The sequence below is a fragment of the Gasterosteus aculeatus genome, chromosome 9 (assembly GCF_964276395.1).
Source record: "Gasterosteus aculeatus chromosome 9, fGasAcu3.hap1.1, whole genome shotgun sequence".
Classification (NCBI taxonomy): domain Eukaryota; kingdom Metazoa; phylum Chordata; class Actinopteri; order Perciformes; family Gasterosteidae; genus Gasterosteus; species Gasterosteus aculeatus.
This window is the reverse complement of record NC_135696.1, coordinates 6,570,934-6,590,389: the sequence shown is the minus strand read 5'-3', so window position 1 is coordinate 6,590,389 and position 19,456 is coordinate 6,570,934. Positions and strand designations below refer to the sequence as shown.

The following is a 19,456-nucleotide window of genomic DNA, read 5'->3' as shown; positions in this document are numbered from 1 at the left end:
GGATTGCCGAAGAATAATAAACGATCACGACAGAAGTTTTTATTTAGCAACATTTAAAAAAAAATAGTTCTGGTCTTGTATTTAGTTCCTCAAAAGACACCCGTGGTGTGTACGAGTCATAGTACACCATCGTCCGTGATGATTGACAGCACCTGTGTGTGATTGCACGGGCTTTTATTTTATATTTCTATTAGTTCAATTATATAATAGCGAATGTGTAGAAAACGTAACTGGAGGTACTTTTCTTAAATTGCTCGGTTGCTTTGCTCCACTTGAGGGGATGAAGCTTCACTGAATCCGTTCCTTGTCCCGCACAGGTGAAATCGCGTATTCAGCGTATTTTTGTCTCGGGACGTCACTTCCCAGGGAAGTCCTAAACTTTTCCATCCGTGCAGCAGGCTGCACCGCGGGCAGGAGGAGGAGGAGGAGGAGGAGGCGCTTTTGGGATCGCCTCGGCTCCTTGCCAAGGCGGTAGGGCGCATTTTGAACCGCGGTGGCGCACGGGGACAACAGTTAAATGTGTTGTTTTTTTGCTTTGTTTAGTTTTTTCACGACTTGAAACGCGCTTCGCTGAAGAGTTAAGCAGACATTCCGATCTACCGCGGGGAAGGAAACGCCAAAAAGCCACCGGACCGATGCGTGGAAGCGAATGCGCCCGTGCGCTTTGAGGAGCGATGCGTTCGCAGGCGGCCGGAAACCTTCCTGCTTTCTAAAGTCAAGGGTAAAGAACCTGCAGCTTCTAGCGTGGACTCGCCGCCTCCGTCTTTCCTCTCAGGCCGGAGGTCCGGGGAGGAGATGAGCGCTCGGGATGGGACTGTGCCTCGGTACCGAAGTCACAGAGGAGCAGAAGAAGGCGAGGACACACAGTGCCGAGATAGACCGAGACCTGTACGAGTGCGCCAAGCGGGAGATGAATGTGGTTAAAATACTCCTGCTAGGTGAGACTGACGACTTGCACACCTTCAGGTCACCTCACGGATGTTTCCTCTGCACTGGCGTGCACGTTGCATGATAGTATACAATGTCCACTTGTTTTGATTTGCACCTTCGTAGACTCGATGATGAAACTAATGAAATTCATTACCACTGCGTTGAAAGAAAGTCCCAGTTTGACACCTTTCCAACTCCCTTCAGGTGCAGCTGAGAGCGGTAAAAGCACGTTGGTCAAACAGATGAAGATCATTCACAGCCACGGCTTCACCAAGCAAGAGCTCTGCAGCTTCAAGGTGGGAAATGCACACACAGGTTCACTCTGCAGCCTGATGTCTCCATTTGATCGGGTAACCGTTTGCTAGTCTACAGTAGACTCGGTGTTTGGTTTCCAGAAGAACGACACAGGATAGCAGTTAAATCCCTCTGAGGGGAAGTGGTAAAGCTGGTGTATTCTTTTAACCCATCAAGATGTCATTTGTTTATGTTGTCGTCATGGCACAGTTTCATATACTTGACTCCAGCAAAGCGAAGCCAGGTATTTGCAGCAGGCGCAGTGAAAGATGTGGAGTCGGTGCAGGTGAACCGGAGATGAGATGGAAAACGAGGCTTAGTCACATCCAAGTTGGGACGCAGTGTTTTTTTTCTGGCTTTGTGTGTCTGTGAGCAACCGGAAGCCTGATTTCTCCATCATACAAGCGGTTTGGAGAATGGAAATGGTTGAACACACACACACACACACACTAGCTTGTTTGGATTGAATCCCCGTCTTTCCCCACACCCCCCTTCCTTTTATAGTTTTACCTCGTTTCCCCTCCCCTCGCTCTGTACTACTCTATATGTTTTCCTGTCATGCATTCACATGAGGGTTGTGTGGCGACAGAAGGCTTTTCTTTGTCTTCATCCTGCTGCAGGTTCATGCTCTCACTGCAACGCAGTGACAAGGCAAACTTTGAACAAAGTCAATTCCCCCTTTGTGTTCAAAACACTGTCAAACTTTGGCAAAACCTTTTTTTTTTTGCATTCGCTCATTGTCAGGATTATGAACCCAGGCCCTGCTGTGACACATGACGGTCCCAGTTGTCTGTACTGGCAGCTGGGATGTTTAAAAAAAAAAAAAAAAAAGCCTAAAAGTACCTCAAGTTGGTATCGATTCACTGGTTCATTATCATGGTATTTTATCCTTAATTTAAATAAACAGTTACAGTCTTACTGTATACATTTATTTCAGACTTTATTTAGGAACATTTTTACATTGCTGCTTGACAACATTTAATATGCTTTTATTTTTTTTAATATTAGTCCAAAAACTGCTACTAGTAACAAACCAGACTACTGGTTAATGTCTGCAGTGATGAAAGTGGATTTGTGAGGCTGAAGAAGCAAGATGCTATCATTAGCGTACTAACATGCTCACAATAACAACATGGGTTACTTCATTCACCATCATCACTTGTGAAGACTTTGCTAAACAACACTCACCGAAAAGCGCAGCTGCAGTGAATGTCGATGTGAATTAATTATTCAAGTATTGGACTATGACTCGTTTTTACCTGATGATCACCCCCAAACGCAAACAGCCCTGAGGAGATCCTGAGTATCCACACCAAACTCCACAACAATCCTTTTCAAAGATGACGAGACACTTCAATTGAAAAAGAAGAAGCTCATCTCCCCCCCATGGCGGCTAACGGGGTCTTTGTAAATGATGCCCAGTTATTGAACGTTTTCATCGTTCGCAAAGCTTCTAAAAAGCTCAAACGTTTTTCATCGCTTGACTACGGCTGCATTAGGAATAATCTTAGCAGTACGCAAATCTTTCTTACACGTTCAAGCATGCACACGCGTGTGAACACGTGTTAAATGCCAGTAGTCAAACTCTCTTTTGTTGTCCGCGCTGTCAGTTAGTTTCGCCTTTGTTCTCAGGTGACGCCCTTGTTTTGGAAAAAATGAGACTAACTCCCAGACCTGCCCTTCCCTTTTCCTGATCACTCCAGCACGCACACACACACACACACACACACACACACACACACCTCTCTCAGTTCTTTATTATCTGGCCTGTGTGCATATTGTTCCACGTGTGCATTTGTTTCTCTTCCTGCTATCTTGACCGGTTTAGCATTGAACCCCCCGGAGCTTGTCTGGAACCGGACAGGTAATCCCTGCTGCTGCTGCTGCTGCTGCTGCACGCTATCTGTTCCATCACATTTCCACTGAAGGCGCAGGGAGAACAGCCCCGTCTCTCCCTTTCCCTGTCTGGTCGGGCTGTTGTCCTGCCGTTGTGTTTGCATTGCGTTAGGACCGTGACGGCCTGTTGGAGTGGAAGAAATGTAGGAAGCTGGCTCCTCTTTGTCTCATCCCTCCTTTATTTGCAGCCCGAGGCCGTGGTGTTATTTCCCCTCATTCTCTTCCAATGCACACAACTGTGGATCAACAAAAGTGAGGCTTTGTGTGTGTGTGTGTCTGTGTGTGCGCAAATTAATGCGGCAATGCGTGACATTTCTGAGCTGAATTTGTATTCCCGAGCCAAGAATCTTTTTGTTGATTCAGGCGTTTGTTTGACGGATAGGTTTGTGAATCAGGGATCGTTCTCAGATAGTTAGTTATACATTGTTAGCGGAACAGCTTTTGGTTAATAATTAAATACCAGACCATCGTCCGTTCAGCTGCGTTCTTTGTTGTTCTACTTCGGTAGTAAATTGCTCTGACACAAGACCACTGCTAATGACTGTTGGTTTTCTGGGTTCAGCGAGCAGGTATGAACAATAGTCCAGTGTATCTGGGTGGATTTAGAGGTTTCACTGCTTTTAATGGGAGTTGTACAATAAGGCTCCCACAAGGCTTCAAACTGTGGTGTGTGTGTGTGTTGCACTTCCTGGTAAACGGACACGCACACTTAGGGGTGTATTTTTACACTACACTGCCACAGAGGTGACGTACGGTGTGATGGTGGATGTAGATTGCGTGCGTGCGTGTGCACATTGGTATGTAAAAAGAATGGCCAGTGTTTGTATATGAGGGGTAACGTAGCCGTCTGGTAGTGTTGCAATATTTGGAACCAGTTGATTGGTACACAAAAGTTGCTGCAGCAACACAAAACCAAAGCAAGTCTTCAGTCAGAAAGGGAGGATCCTGGAAACTATTGCGACGGAGGACAAAGATAGAGGAAGGAAGGAAGGAAAGAATGAACCAACTGAATGGACAGAAGAGAAAGGCAGTAATTAATCTGTTTCACTTTTTTTTTTTTTTTTTTTAAATCCTTCAAATGTTCTAAACGAGCCTTGATTGATCCTTAATGAAATGACACATTTACCAGCAGTCCCCTACAAAGCTCCGACGCTCCCTTCAATTTTTATCAGGCCCAATTAAATATATGTTCTGTTTAACCGGGCTAATTGTGTGCTTTGAATACCCTGAGCAGAAGTGGGATTCAAACCATCTGTGTCAACTGACCCGTAACTACCGTTAAGAGTGCATCACCCTTATATCACCATCTGCATGGTTTATGCTCATAAAACCTATGATCAGCACCATGCAACATCCAGTAGTTATTGTTTGTAATGCTATTAGAATGCTGTTATGATGGAACATATCCGGTGTTGTATGGAATTGCATATCCGAGCAGATGCCGAGATGATGAGGCAGAGGGAGTGTGGCAAGCTGTTTATTTGCCCACACAAATCAATGCGTCCCCGTCAGCCGAGGTTCCCCCGAAATGTCCCTGAAGACGTGATTTGAGCGGCCCTTAGCTCAGCCCCCCCCCCCTCCAGAAGATGAAGCCCTGTCAACGCAGGGAATTATCTCTCGCTGCGCATGTCACTTAGAGAGCAACGCATCTCAGTCTGAACACTGAAACACACACCGAGAGAGAAGAGCGGCCAGACCGTGATGGAATGTGAAGCTTATCTTTAGCTGGCAGGAGAGTGACGAAGAGGATAACACACACACACACAGACACACACATACGCATACACACGTTCAGACTCTGCAGGAGTCCCTCTCATCAGGCACTAAACCAGAGTTATGAGTTTAATTCACGTGAATTACACGGCACGCTCACTCACAGGATTTGATCCCTGATCCACGGGGTGTGATAGAACACACAGACCTGTGTGTGTGTGTGTGTGTGCTAAAGTCCACTCATATTCATGTTTAAAATGAGAGCGTTATCAGTCTTATCTTCACACTCTGCAAAAAAGTGAGTAAAGGTATTTCCAAAAATGTTGGTTTTCAATAGTTGTTCAAAATGATGAATTTGCGTTTTTCCCGTTGCCATGGCTGTTCATGAACTTAACCATTGACCATTGATCTTCGGCAGCCTGCAGTGCTGGATAACCTCCTAACCTCCATGAAGTTTGTCCTCCATGGCATGGGCGTCCTTCGGATCAACCTGGCCAACACCAGGAACAAGGTATTTTATTTTATACCTTTTTTTTACATTTTGTCTTCATCATTTCTATCAAATGCTTCACTCCCTCTGGTCTTTGTCTTTGCCATCGTGCTCCTCGTCTCTGGTTCACTGCACCAGATCTCCACTAGAGAGCAGCATCTCAGCACTGCAGCCACAGCTGCTGCATCTGGCACCACACGCACACACACACGTATATGAAGGCACGAGAGCGGAGTGCTAGGCTCCGTCGACGACTGGATTGCGAGTTTCAATTTGAATTGAACTTTAGTTATCAAACTCAAAGACTGTCCGCACACTCGGCACATCTTGCCGGGAGATGATGACCAAATGATTTCCTCTATTAAATCTCACCATGGTGTGTATGTATGTATCTGTGTGTGTGTGTGTGTGTGTGTGTGTGTGTGTGTGTGTGTGTGTGTGTGTGCATGGGCTTTTTCAAACGTCTTTGCGTGTACACCCATATAGTTATCCATCCGTAACAATTACCGAGTCCTGAGCGCCAAGCCGGACTCTTTTCCTCGTCCTCTTTTCCATCTGCCCCGACTCCTTCCTGACCAGCCGTCCATCCATCCACATATCTGTCTCCGTCTCTCCTTGCAGGTCCACGCCCATTCCGTCCTGTCATGCGGGCGCTGCTTCGACGAGGACACGGTGCTGTTTCCTTTCCTTGGTCACGCCCTGTCCTGTCTGTTGGCCGACCAGGGGGTGAGGGCGGCGGCGGCCCGGGGATACGAGTACGAGCTCAATGACTCGGCCCTGTAGTGAGTACACACACACTGCCGCTGTGCCGGGGAGATGCAGGGGTCCAATTAGCGGCTGCTGATGACCTGCTCGGCCGTGTGCTCGCTGTCACTGGGAATGAGAGTCTGGGGAGTGGAGAGGAAAGTAACCTCTCCACTCACAATTGGTAATTACACCTTCATAGGCATTCTAGCATTAGCACACATTTAACGTCTTTAAAAAAAGGTGCGCGAGTTGGATCTATGATGGTTTGGGATGCAGAGCAAGGTTAGAAGAAAAAAAAAAAGCTCACACGTAGATTACTGTGAATGTTTGAAAATAAGTAAAGAGGTGAGGATGAGGATGAAGATGTGACTGTGGAAAGGACGTCGTGTGTAAGGCGGAGCTCGGACCCAACGGGAGGCTGTCGGTTCTCATCCTCCACCCCAGCGAGAGGCCTGCGCTCTGGGGTTATCCACACCGACAGCCTCCCTGGTTCCCACTGAGAACCACCAAACATCACACGCACACACGTGTTTATACTTCTATATTTGTAAGGACCCTCATTGAAATAATACATGTTCCATATCCTTATCTTAACTTTTAAGGGATTTTCCAATTAAATCCAACTTGGATTTTATTCATGTAGTAAGGCAATCATTTTTAATTGGTATTATTACTGAGACGATTGAACAAACCTTCACATCAATTACTTTACTCCCCTTACTGAATGTACTTAGAAGTTCTTTGTCTTGTAAAATCAGGGATTGTTACAAACATTTCAGAGCGGCTTTAGACATCTTAAAGATGATATTAACATATCAAACAATTTGTAATTTTAAGTTGAGTCCCTTTCCACCTGATGGATGCAAGTCCAATATTCTCTTTTTTTTGGTCTGTAACTCCTGAGGGAAATTTCCGTTTTTAGCTGCAGCTTTCTTCACCATCCACACCAGCAGGTCTCTAACTGTTGTTGTGGGATTGGCCAAAATGTAGTCAAGTGAGAGATGACCTCTTTCTCTAAAGCTCAGAATGGTCCTCACAAATACACAAGTACACAACAGAAGCTGCCAGCGTGCGGCGTCCGGCAGGCAGTGGGTCATTCGAGCCACGGGATGCGCGTCCCTATGCAAGAAACTGATGCAGGATGACTAGCGGAGAATGTCACGGTCACTTTGAGGCAGGCAGAGACGTCACTGCCTGTGTGTTTGTTTGTGTCTACGTGTGTAAAAAGCTCACATTTCACTGAGCGCGCACACATGATCCAGTCGATTACACCTTAGCTGACTTAATAGTTAATCTGTGTTCGAAAGCTTCGCCTCAGTGTGTTTATTATGGTAAACAACAGTGTGAATATTCATGGTGATGAGGGGCTGCGCCCCCCCCCGGGTCCACAGCGTTATCACTGCACGCTCTGCCCGCCACCTGGCATCCGAGTACCACGACACACACACACACACACAATGTGTGAGACTCCAGCAACTAATACACGATTCTCTTTTGATCTCAAGTTGGTTGCAGGTCATTAAGTTTTCCTTCCTCTACTCCCCCCCCCTCTTTTTCCTGGTTGCACAGTTTCTTTCAGAACCTGACCCGCATCACGTCTCCAGATTACGTGCCCACGGAGACGGACGTCCTGCGAGTACGGCTGAGGACGACCGGCGTGATCGAGACGCAGTTCAAAGTCAACCGTCTCATTTTCAGGTAGACGCCTTTGGTTGAGACTTACCAGCGCAGAGTAAGGGCGCATATGAGCGATGACTCACGCCGAGCTGAACTTCTCCACAAGCGCCTGTCGCACCGACTCACTTCACTCCTTTTAGCCGCGGCACGCTTATCTCCGTCTACAGACGCGCGGGGCGGCTGCGTTCAATACGTCCACATGGCGCCTGTCGTTGGGCTTTCACGTATACCGACACAGCACGAGTGGCTGCTTCTTATCAGCGAGGAAGCAGAGTGCAGGTACCCGACCCCCCTCCCCCTCTCCCCCGAAGCTGATGCCGGGGGACAATATTCCCCTCCGATCAATGAGTCGATGCCCCGTAATACGTCACTATTCTCGATGTCTGAACCGTACTTGCTGAAGCTGCGGATGGTTTTGTCGGATATTGATGAACTTGATTAATCTGCCGCCTGACTGATGCTTCAAAACCAGCATAAAAAAAAGCCCAAAATCACAATTTCTACACACTGTTCTAAAAGCCGGATTTTGTTGGTCTTGTTTTATTATCGCAGCTTGGAATCAAAACTGGAAGTAGTTACATTTACTGAAGAAAACGGTTTCATATACTTGCTGCTGACATTCGCAATGTCATAGTTGAGGGGGAAGTCGATAATTAAAAATTGAAATACATTTAAATGGCAGTGGTAGGCCTATATGGAGTTGAAAAACTGTTCCGGGGTCAGTTCCTTGGAATTATATGTGTTGAAACTTGTAAAAGTAGAGAAACAACAAACTGTACAAGAGGATTTTGTGAACCTAATTTAACAAAATCCTCATGTTGGAGAACTGACTGGAGAGTGATTGTATTATATTTGTAATATATTTAGAAACTCTTAATTTAAGGAAATCCTTGAAAGAAATCTGAACACATCAACACTCTCTGATGTGAACACACTGATACACAGGAATGGTGTTTATCCCGTCACCTTTGTTTAACATGCAGGCGCACAGACACTAAACGCAAACTACGCTGATGCTGATGGGAATATTGTCAGTTCTTTGTGTGTTTGGACAAATTGACACTAAATATTTGTGATCCGTAGAAGAGAATATCTGGAGGGCTGCTTTTAGTGTGTTGGCTGGCAGCAGCTTGGGGGATCGGGTGGGATTTTCCAGCGTTTGGTTTCATAAGGAGACCAATGGTGCGTGGATACAGGGTTAAAGGACTAAAGGATTTTATTGTGTGTGTCACTTAGAGCAAATGCGATTGCTCTTCATTGTTGGTAATGTCTACCCGAGGAGCTCCTCTCCTCTACCACAATAACAAGCTGTCCACCGTCCGCGCTCCACGTCACAACTTATAGGGAATTAAAATGATAAAGCGCGTTGGGTGAACTTTTCATAAGATCTCTGTTTAGCATACAAACATTGTAGAGCGAGTCAGTTTGTCAGCAGGTGAACGCCGTCACGGGTAATTGTGTCAAATCTAAACGCTGCTCTTACGTCTGCTACTGGCTTCAGTGTTCTTGGCTATTTGACAGTATTTCAGACCAGGAAAAGTTTTACCGTATCTGTTCTGCAGCACAGCTTTTACTTCAGTCTTACTGTTTGCGTCACTGTAGAGCAGCGGCGTTCAAACTTTTTCGGACACGACTCACGACCCACTTTGGAGAAGGAAAATGTTTATGCTCCACCGGCCCAACAAAACCTTATGTTGACGTTTTGTGACTCCTCCATCTGGCGTTTTTCAAATGGTGGATTAAAAAAATGCAATCGCTTTCAAAGTGAACCAGATTGCAGCAGTCTGTGTACTTTGTACTTTTCTAATGTGGGAAGTTCTCAATAAAGTAAAATAATTTCCCCATCTAATACCTGTAATATTACTGCGGCTCACGAGAGGGTCGCGCCCGACAGGTAGAGAAAGCTTGTTGATTGAGGTTTTTAATCATTTGAGTAGCCTGTGTGTGTGTGTGTGTGTGTGTGTGTGTGTGTGTGTGTGTGTGTGTGTGTGTGTGTGTGTGTGTGTGTGTGTGTGTGTGTGTGTGTGTGTGTGTGTGTGTGTGTGTGTGTGTGTGTGTGTGTGTGTGAGATCAAGCCCGTGGGGTTGATGAAGAGCTTAGCATAAGTCAATGTAATTATTTGAAACAAAAGAGATATTAAGGGGATTTAGAGAAAAGGAGAGTTTATCAGAAAGTGAGCTTGAGTTTTTCCATTCAGACTTAGTTTCGTAAAACTACTATGAAAAGAGTCTTCATTGATTTCATCTTTTTATTTCCCCCACCTGAGAACAAGAAAGTTCACAAGAACAAAAGCGCATCAACAACAACAAGAAATTAAAAGCAGTTAATTAATAAAAACATCAGATAATAAAGCTTAAAAATCCCCAGAAAGATTACACAACCGCAGTGTGCAGTTCATCACCTTTTGAAAGGTGCATAGTACCTGAAACCAGCGTTGCTGCGTCCTCCCCATTCTGCAGGAAGGACGTTTGAAACATAAGACACTGAAAACAATAATGGCCACATCATGTTCAATATTTATTTTTTGTTCTAGTTTACCTATTTGACTAGCTCTTACTGATTTACTATTTTACGTTTGTGTACTATTACCTCTTACTACCTACCTTTCTATAGCTTTTTCTTATTATTTTGTTGAAACCTCTTATCATTCTCTGGCACAAGATCAGGAATTAATGATTAGTCTGAAATGTGTCGATAGGTATTAGGTGCAATACAGGGTTTAACAGCTCAGGTGTTGATGGGGCGTTGTGATAATGCAGAATATCTCCATGTTCAAAGACAATATGACAAACATCTGTCATTGTATATTCCATTCTGCTTTGATATTTTACTTGTCAATGGTTGATTATAAATCTTTAATGACCGTTCTTGAGCAAAATTACTATTTCTATGACTAAATTTGTAAAGTATTAAACTCTTATTTCAACATTTGAAAGGTATCCGTGTTTATTCATCAAAGGTGTAGGAAAACGACCGCGTCTCATTTTTTAAATATTGAGGCTGCACGTGTAGATGACACAATGTGAAACTGCCTCCCACAGTTAAATGACCAGTTGCTTCATACTCAAGGTGCTTCAGTATACTTCGACATCTCATATAGAATGAAATGGAAATAAATTGAGTCTGCCTTTAGACTTTTGTTGAATATTTTGTGGATGTGCATCAAGTTAAATGAATGTGAAATTATTCTACAGGCGAGCACACTATTCAACATAGATGGACATGAGAGCTTTCCATAAAAAAAGATAGTAGTTGATGAATATTTACATGGGTTCAGACAGTCCTAATTTGAGCTATAACGAATGCTCTTTATTGCTGCATCTCACATTAACTAGAAAACACTTGTACTGTGAGGAATCCGTTACATAGCATAATTACATAATAAAACACATTAACAATGTGCTTTCACTGTTCCTTCTGTGGAAGTTTATACTACGAATAATGTGTAATGAATGGGACCAAATGTTCATGATTTGTATACCGGTAATTCACATTAAATGGCAAGAGGGACGGACTGATCACACAGCACAATAGTGTGCAATCAGTCCTTCGCCTCAATGCTGCTCGCTCACGTGTTAAAGTGGAATCAATCCTCTCATCCGTCGTTCTCGTTCTTCCTTTCTACCTTGTGCACCTCTTCTTTTCATCTTTGTAAAAAAGCTGTTCTAGTATATGAACGAGTGGGTTAGACTGATCTCCACTTATCATCCTCTATTGGAATAAATACAATTTTAAATGACATATTCTCAGGAATTGAAGCTCATGTTACTCACTATTAAAAAACTAAAGTTATCCCCTCAATCACCACAGAACAGGTCTTATTATCCTGCTGTTCAAACACTTAATCAACCACGCAGGCAGTGACCTCGAGCCATCGTCTGCTCACTGCGTCTGTGTGTGCAGGTTTGCATGAGCGTGTCCATGCAAATGAGAAACGTGTGTGTGTGTGTGAATGAGCATAGCGTCTCACAATTTTAAACCCAGACATGGCGTAGTTTGCATACAAACGTCCTGTTTGACCTTTAACCTGTCAGTGTAATAACGATGTGGGTCTTTTCCTGAATCGTTCACCTCGCCCGGTCTGATAATTGGCATGCCGACGCCGCTGATGAGGGTGAACTTATGGTGCAGGAAGGGCCGTGGTGCACAGCGTAAAGCAGGAGAGGCGATGTAAGCTGACGTTACGGTTTTCACATTTACGGAAAAGCCTTTTTACTGTATGTACAGACGGGGTTCAGGTTTGGAACATGTTGGCTTTCAGTTGGCTTAATCAGTTTTCATCTACAGAATTTTATAAATAATGGATCCTACTTTCACCATAGACGGACTACAGTCCTGATCTTTTGTGTAAAAGAAAAAAAAAGGTGTTCGCAAAACAACGTAACGTTAATTGAAATTTGAACACCCATTTTAATTGTAATTGTCAATTAATGTTTGCAACATTTCCAACTGAAGCTTGTGCAGTCGTAGAAACGCGATGCTGTCATGGTAGTTAGCGTTTGGCTCTGGCTGTCCGGAGGTTTAGTATAAGATGAGGACCTTTTGTAGATGTTTCACTCCTCTGGTAAACGATCTGGAGCGACATTATTTTGCCTCTTTGAAGGTGCCATGACATTACGTGGTTCTGTGTGATGTGGGATACAGGCTGATTGGTACAAGCTGTACCAAGAGCTTCAAAATCCTAATCGTGTTGTAATAAACGGATATATCAGAGTTATCAGAGATATATCAGAACAAACCTGAAGCCCCAGGTGTCCTCTTATGAGGGGATTGAGGTGTGTGTTGAGTGTGAGTGATGTCGTGCACATGTGCTGGGGAGCGGGTTTGTGTAATAAAGTGTCCACTTCACTGACATGTTCTGGGTTGCACATCATTTTTCCACGGAAAATTTCTATCGGGAATCCTCCCTCCTCTTTGCTTTGCGACCCCCTCCACGGTTTGTTTCCCTCTTTGCGCGTCCGTGTTTCCACATGTTCATTTCCCCTCTCAATAAAGCGCTGCATTAACTCGATGGATGCTGCAATGGAAGGTGGGAGATCTGGGAGCACATCTGGTTTTGAAAATGGGTGAAGTGGGACAAACTAATCCGTCTCTGTGCTCATGTGCTCTTACTCCTGTTGTGTTTTTCGCTTTCATTCTTTTTGGAGAGCTTTGACCTTAACGCTTCCTTTGCTGCCGCGTTGTGATTTGTCTCTGGGGGGGAAATGTTATGATTGAAAAAGGAAGCAGACCGGTCTTCAGAGAAGTGAAAAACACTTGCGTGGCATATTCCAGGAATATCTTGGCCGATACAATCTGCCAGTGATGAGCGCTGCCCTTCGGCGCTCTCGTACGCTCCACCGTCGGTACGGAAGGTCACGAGCGCAGCACCGGCTCACACGTCTCTGCTGGGAATTGAATCCTGATAAAGGACATGTCAGTCACAATGTGATGTCATACGGCGTACCTGCACACAAGCACACGCATGCTGTTATACGACTTAAATCCAGTGCTGCCTTCCATGTCAAATGAGCGATGAATTGATAGACAAGCAATCTTGCTTTTTAATGAAATCGTGACTTGATTACTTCATGTAATGTTTCGCCTCGATAAGAAACTTGTTATCTGAGTTGATTTTTTATTTTTTTTCTAAATCAATTGCACCTGGATTCACAATCACAGCGTGGATCTATCTGAGCCTCTGCACACGTCACACAGCTTTTTGTTTGTTTGTGTCTTTTAATAATTGATGTGTTTTAGCTTCTTTCAGCTCCTCATTTTGGTTTTATGACCCACAACTTTACTATTTTGTTTTACTGTCACTTTTTGTGTGTGTGTGTGTGTGTGTGGACATTCAACAGGCTGCAGATGCACCGCTGCAGGTTAATGCTTCGTCTGCTGGATGTGTCATTAGTCAACTAATGTATATATATTTTTTCAGATTACTTTCTTTTTAGATAAATCTTTAACTTGACGCCTGTCTGTGTGAAGGATGTACGACGTTGGAGGCCAGAGAACCGAGCGGAGGAAGTGGATCGGTTGTTTCGAGGATGTCCGGGCCGTCCTGTTCGTGGTGGCGCTCAGCGGTTACGACATGACCCTGGTGGAGGACCCCTCCGTGGTACAGGCTTCACTCTACAACTCCTCCACCAACATTCATGCTCTCCGTGCAGAGCAACCGGAAGGCACACGTTGTGTTCCCCTCTGCAGCCGTGTGATGCTTTGTGTCTCCTCTCTGCAGAATCGTCTTCAGGAAAGCATGAAGCTGTTCTCCTCCATCTGCAACAACATTTACTTCCACAGCACCTCCGTGGTGAGATATTCTCTCACTTCCTCCACCTCACAATGAAGAGGACACACAAAAACGATTGTTTCCCAAATTTAAGTGACGCTAAAAAAGATAATTTATTCATAGAAATCTGGTTGATAATTTGACCAAAGCTGAAGAGTTTGATTAAAAGGAATTTGTAATTGCTCTTGAAAAGGTTGTCGCGGTTATGAACAGATCAACAATAGAGGGATTTTCTCGTCTGATTTTTAAAAAAAAAATGTATCTCCTTGGCAAGATGTCACTCATCTACAATGTGTTTAGTGTAAAGATGCTAACACGCAACACTAGTATGAGGACCATAAGCCAAAACAAAGCCGCACTGTGCACAAGTATCGCCTGTATCTTAAATAACCGGAAAAAAAGGGTCCCGCTGAAGAGTGAAAATGCAATTCAGTTTGACTGTTCAGTCTGTGGACAGAAAACATGGAGCTGACACAAGGAAACTCTTTTTGTTGCTCGCCATTTGTTCTTTGACCCTGAGACACAAGAATAATACCAGTGCGTTTAATGAATGCGGTTTCCACACACGAGACACACACACACGGGCATGCAGAGGGCCCAGCCCATCGTTTCGTCCTGTAGTTCTCCCTCACTCTTAATTAAAAAGCAAGTTGTAATTAGGCTGAGCTTTGGCGAGGCGACATTTTAGCCTCTCTGTATTTTTCCAATTTTCCTTTCCGGTAAATGATCCCATTAAAACCAGCGTGTAACGAGCTTATTCAATTTATTCCACTTAACTCTCATTTAAAGCCCACTTGACAGACAATTCGGTGTCACTTTCTGTTTTATGCAACTTTTCCTCAACCCTGTCACTGACGTCGTTTCTGGTCGCGCCTTTACCGAAAAAACTCCAATCCCTGTGCATTAAAAAGGGTCAAGCATCAGTTTTGATGTATTTCATGCATTACATTTGCTGTCTGTCAACGGAACAGAACATCTTAGTAAGAAAGTGTCCCACCAAATTCGCTTTCAGTAATATTTTCATAAAACCATTTTATTTAAGGCATCGTTAGAGACAAATGGGCAATTAAATGCGTGTGTGACGTGTTTGTGTGGGGGGGGTCCGCAAGTAACCGCGGCCGACAGGCTCATTAAACAAAAGTGTTTAATGATACCTTTTTAACGTGGGAGGGGAATTTGTAACCTTCACCTCAATTAACACTCGCATTACACACGCAGGGCCTCGCGCCGCATCCGGTTCCTTGAACGTCTACTCGTCCCTCCCTCGTCATTACCTCTTTTCATGTATGTTTTTGCGATCCGAGGGGGACGGGAAAGACAACACTGGCCCGTAGTTTTTAATTGGCTGACTAGAAAGCCAACCGTACCTTTTTTGAGGTGTGATGGTTAGAGGAGCACAAGTTGAGTCCCAGAAACTTACGAAGCCGTAGCCGAGTGATTGATCGCACAATGAGGAGTGGATGGAGCTCATTGATCCGCTGTCATCACTGCGGGCTGGTTTCAACACACAGATAACGACTTTCACCTTTTGGGTAAATATCTGCAAAGCAATAGATGTCACTGTAAAATAAAAGTATTTTGTTTCATTGTTCATTCATACAGATACATTGCTTTCACACTGCAAACGCTGTCCACTTCTGATGAGCTTGTTCTGTGTTTGTGTTTTTATTGCAGATTTTATTCATGAACAAGATCGACCTTTTTCAAGACAAGATTTTACACTCTGGGCGACATCTGCGTTTGTACCTGCCACAGTTCAAAGGTAGGATTGATGTACATTTGATTCCATCCTGCTCACATTGGGTGTTATTGAATTTGACATCTTTTTTACTTGATTTCAGTAAACCTTTATTACATTAAAAAGAATGTCCACCATTCAGAGTATACAGGCTTTTAAACACAAAACGAGACTGATAATAAACCATACGTTTTCTTCTTCTTTTCCGTGCACTCTGCTCGGCAGATCGCTCCCCACATCCGAGGGTCCCCTCTGCTCTCATGCAAATGTCAATATAAATGCTAAAACTCGTGTGATTGGGGTCAGACGGCAGCGTCCGTTCACACTGACCTCTCATGTGATGACCAGTGGAACACACTCCGACCCTTTTCATCTGATGTTCCCTCACGGCAACACCCCGCCGTGTCATTTCATCTGGATAGTTTCGCAATATCATTAAACTATATGAAATGGCATTTTTTTTTAACCACAGTTTTTGATGCTAGATGATTCTAAAATTGTCGATGTTCACGTTTTCTTTAGTTTTTTTTCTGCGTTGCTCATTCTACCACTATCGCCTCGAGTGGCAAAGCTACGTTTGAAACATTTATCCAATGATTTCAGCTTAATAAATCTTTCCTAGTAACAGTGGTGGAAATGAACAGAGTTTATTTACTCAAGTAAAGTGTTCCAGACATCTGAGCTGTTTGCACTCCCAACAAACAGGATGTCTTTCCCTAAACGTTTACCATACGCTCTTTCAAATAATTAATAATGTAACAATGATACACAAAGTCATACTATAGACAAAGTACAGCCCTCTGAGTCTGAACGGGTGAGTGAAGAATTTCACTTTGATACTTTTAAGTACATTAAAGGATCTGAATACTTCTTCCATCGCTGCCTGGTGACTTGTTTCTTGTGTCATCATTTGTTGTTCAGATGTGACGGTTGGTGTGATGCCCGTCCTCCTTTCCCTGTTGTCGCTAGTAGTTTATGATACACGTAAATCATCAATTCTGTTTCTTAAAGTTACCCAAATTGTCTCCTCCCAGGTGCAGACTGCGACGTGGACTCGTCCGCCCGCTTCATCGCCGCCACCTTCCTCTCGCTCAACGCCGCTCCCAGCAAACTCGTCTACCACCACTTCACCACGGCCACGGACACCTCCAACGTCGAGGTCGTCTTCGAGGTGGTTATGGACACCATAGTCAAAGAGAACCTGGAGGCCGTGTCTCTCCTGTAAGGGCCGGCGGAGGTCCGTCGCTCCATTGGGCCGTTCGGCACCGGATGGCTCGTTATAAACGACATGAAGATCACGAGCTCCAGACACTTGTTTTCTCTGTGCAGGTGCAGCTTGGAGCTCTGACACTCTTCTCCTGTGATGCTTGATTCTCGGGGGTTGAACCCTAAAAACAATGACTTTTGAAACCTTGTGTTGAGGCATTTTGTATTTTCTACAAAATCAGACTATGAATGGTGAAGTTACACTTGGAGGTCTCGTTACATGCCGTTTATTTGTGTGTTTGTGGGCGGGCAGGACTGAGAGGGGGTGATGATTTAGTGTTTGTCCGTTGCGTCCTCACTGCAGAGGCGTGATCACTTTCAACGCCCCCCCCAGTTTGTGTTTAACTTCTCCTCTCGCACCCGGTTCATTGTAATCTGTACCTCCACTCACTGGTTTTTAATATAAGAAATAGGTAAAGAAACCTCCTTGAAGCTGTGATGTTTCATCGTGTGACACACACACTCTGGATCCCTGCCGGGCGATGCTTCCTACGTGTTTGTATTGTGTGGGACTTTGCCAGAGTCTGACTGATGTGATAGTTATTTGCTCTGGGGAGCCTTCAAACCAGCTTTGTGACTCCAGTAATAAACAGGATCTGGTTATGACTGATATGCTCCGCTATAAATACTGAAGATGAAAGAAAATCACCCCAGGTGCCTTTATGATGAAGTGGTTTTGCGTTGTGTAATTTGAAGACTTCATATGTGTATGAACTTAACAAATATTCCTTCTCTTCTTTTCTCCACTTTCTGAATAATTGTCTTAACTCTTTAAGTCTGACCGTCACACTTATATGGTGTTTGTCTGTACTTTGCTTTGTACTGAAACTGCAGGTTAAAAAAACAAACCTGTATTCAACTCAGTGGTGGATCACTTATTTTTAAGACAAATTGAATCCACGCAAAAAGGTTTACTAGTGTTTGTTCTTTTTAATAGATAAAATAAATAAAAGTACTTTACAGGAAATCTGCTGTGCAGTCAACTTTCTGGACATTTAATACATTTTTGCAATGGAGGGTCTGTGGTTAAACAGTAAAGATGGAAAGAAGATGGTTTTAACAAATACCTCTCGCACATTTCTGTCTACACAACCAAAGTAAAACGGAACAATTGTTTGAATATTCCTTTTTTTTTTTTTTTTTTAAATAAGAACATTCAGAGTCTGCAGCGGTCCATCGTCCCCCCTCATCGCCTTTTCCTCTGCTCCGTCGCCCCTTTCCTCTCCTTTCGGTGTCCAGAGAAGCGCACCCGGAGGACCAGGACTGTCTACGCAGGTCGGACCGGCCCTCAGGCGGACAGGCAGTCCAGGGAGTCCAGCGTGAGGAAGACGTCCGCCTTGCACTGGAAGGTGCCCGTCCCGTCCCGCAGCAGCTCGCAGCTCTTCAGGTTTGGAGAGATGTCCTTCACGCAGATGGCCTGCAGGAGGAGAGGAATGTACATCAACCAACCAGAGACCAATAATACTACTTTATATATATTTATAAATAACTACACTCCCGACCATTGAGTGCGGTCATACTAATAGACTGCAGCCGTTGTTTACGCATCTCATATTTGTATTTGGTATTTGTCCGTAATGGTAAATCTGAATTCACTCCCGCTGCAGTCTGCGCTTCGACGTGCTCGCTGCTTTGCCCCTTTTACGCAAGAGTTGTTTGAGATTCAACATTTTGTTCTCCACAAACGCGCGTCTTTATGAGAGCAACACATGTCCTGCCTCATCTCCAAACATTTATGGTTTATTATTTTTACTGATGGAACTGAAAGGAAACCTCCTCCGCGCCTTCTTCTTAGTTTGACCAATAACAACTCCGCCTAAAGCAGGAATAAAGCGTGCACCTCCTTCACCGTCCTTACCATGCTCTTTAGGATGGAGATCTGCTTGTCGGTCTCTGGAAGCAGGTTGTTGCCCGCCGTCTCCCCGCTTTCCATCAGCGCCTCTTCGGACTCGGACCTGCGCACGTAAGGTGACCTCCGGATACCGGACAGCAAGCCGGAGGCGCGACCCACCGAGTAGTAGCTGGGCCCGGTGGACTGCTTGTACCAAGCTTCGACCGGATGGCAGCAGATGAGCAGAGACACGCCGACGCACACCACGGCGAACCGGACTGACCTCTCCATGTCTGGAAACGTCTTGGTACTTTTTACGCAAAAGGATAAAACCGCACAGCCGATGTCGTCTGTTGTTGGTCGAGGGGGGCCGACTTGGATGTTGGGCTGGAAAACTTTCTGCTGCTTATATAGGATGCATGCGCGACGGTATCGTGACCCAGGACGCGCGTCGAATCGGAAACGTGGTGGGCGGAGGGTGATCCGTCTGTGTGTGTGTGTGTGTGTGTGGGGGGGGGCGGGGGGTTGAGATGTGGACATCACTCCTTCTCCGACGTTTGTGGAAGTCATGACGTAAGTGGTCAGCTGAAAGGTGCTTAGTTC

General features: G+C 44.7%; 2 protein-coding genes across 2 annotated transcripts; one reads left to right on the top strand and one right to left on the bottom strand.

Moving 5' to 3' along the window:
• The first annotated feature begins 219 nt into the window (after nucleotides 1–219).
• On the top strand, nucleotides 220–17,989 carry gnav1 (guanine nucleotide binding protein (G protein) alpha v1). Its single transcript, XM_040185882.2, has 9 exons — nucleotides 220–938; nucleotides 1,135–1,226; nucleotides 5,252–5,344; nucleotides 5,945–6,105; nucleotides 7,640–7,768; nucleotides 13,718–13,847; nucleotides 13,968–14,039; nucleotides 15,693–15,780; nucleotides 16,791–17,989. Exons 1-9 carry the CDS (start codon nucleotides 809–811, stop codon nucleotides 16,979–16,981), a joined length of 1,086 nt encoding a protein of 361 aa, XP_040041816.1. The 5' UTR covers nucleotides 220–808; the 3' UTR covers nucleotides 16,982–17,989.
• On the bottom strand, nucleotides 17,933–19,423 carry npb (neuropeptide B). Its single transcript, XM_040185940.2, has 2 exons — nucleotides 18,881–19,423; nucleotides 17,933–18,439 (listed from the first exon to the last, which is right to left on the bottom strand). Exons 1-2 carry the CDS (start codon nucleotides 19,421–19,423, stop codon nucleotides 18,311–18,313), a joined length of 672 nt encoding a protein of 223 aa, XP_040041874.2. The 3' UTR covers nucleotides 17,933–18,310.
• Nucleotides 19,424–19,456: the final 33 nt, after the last annotated feature.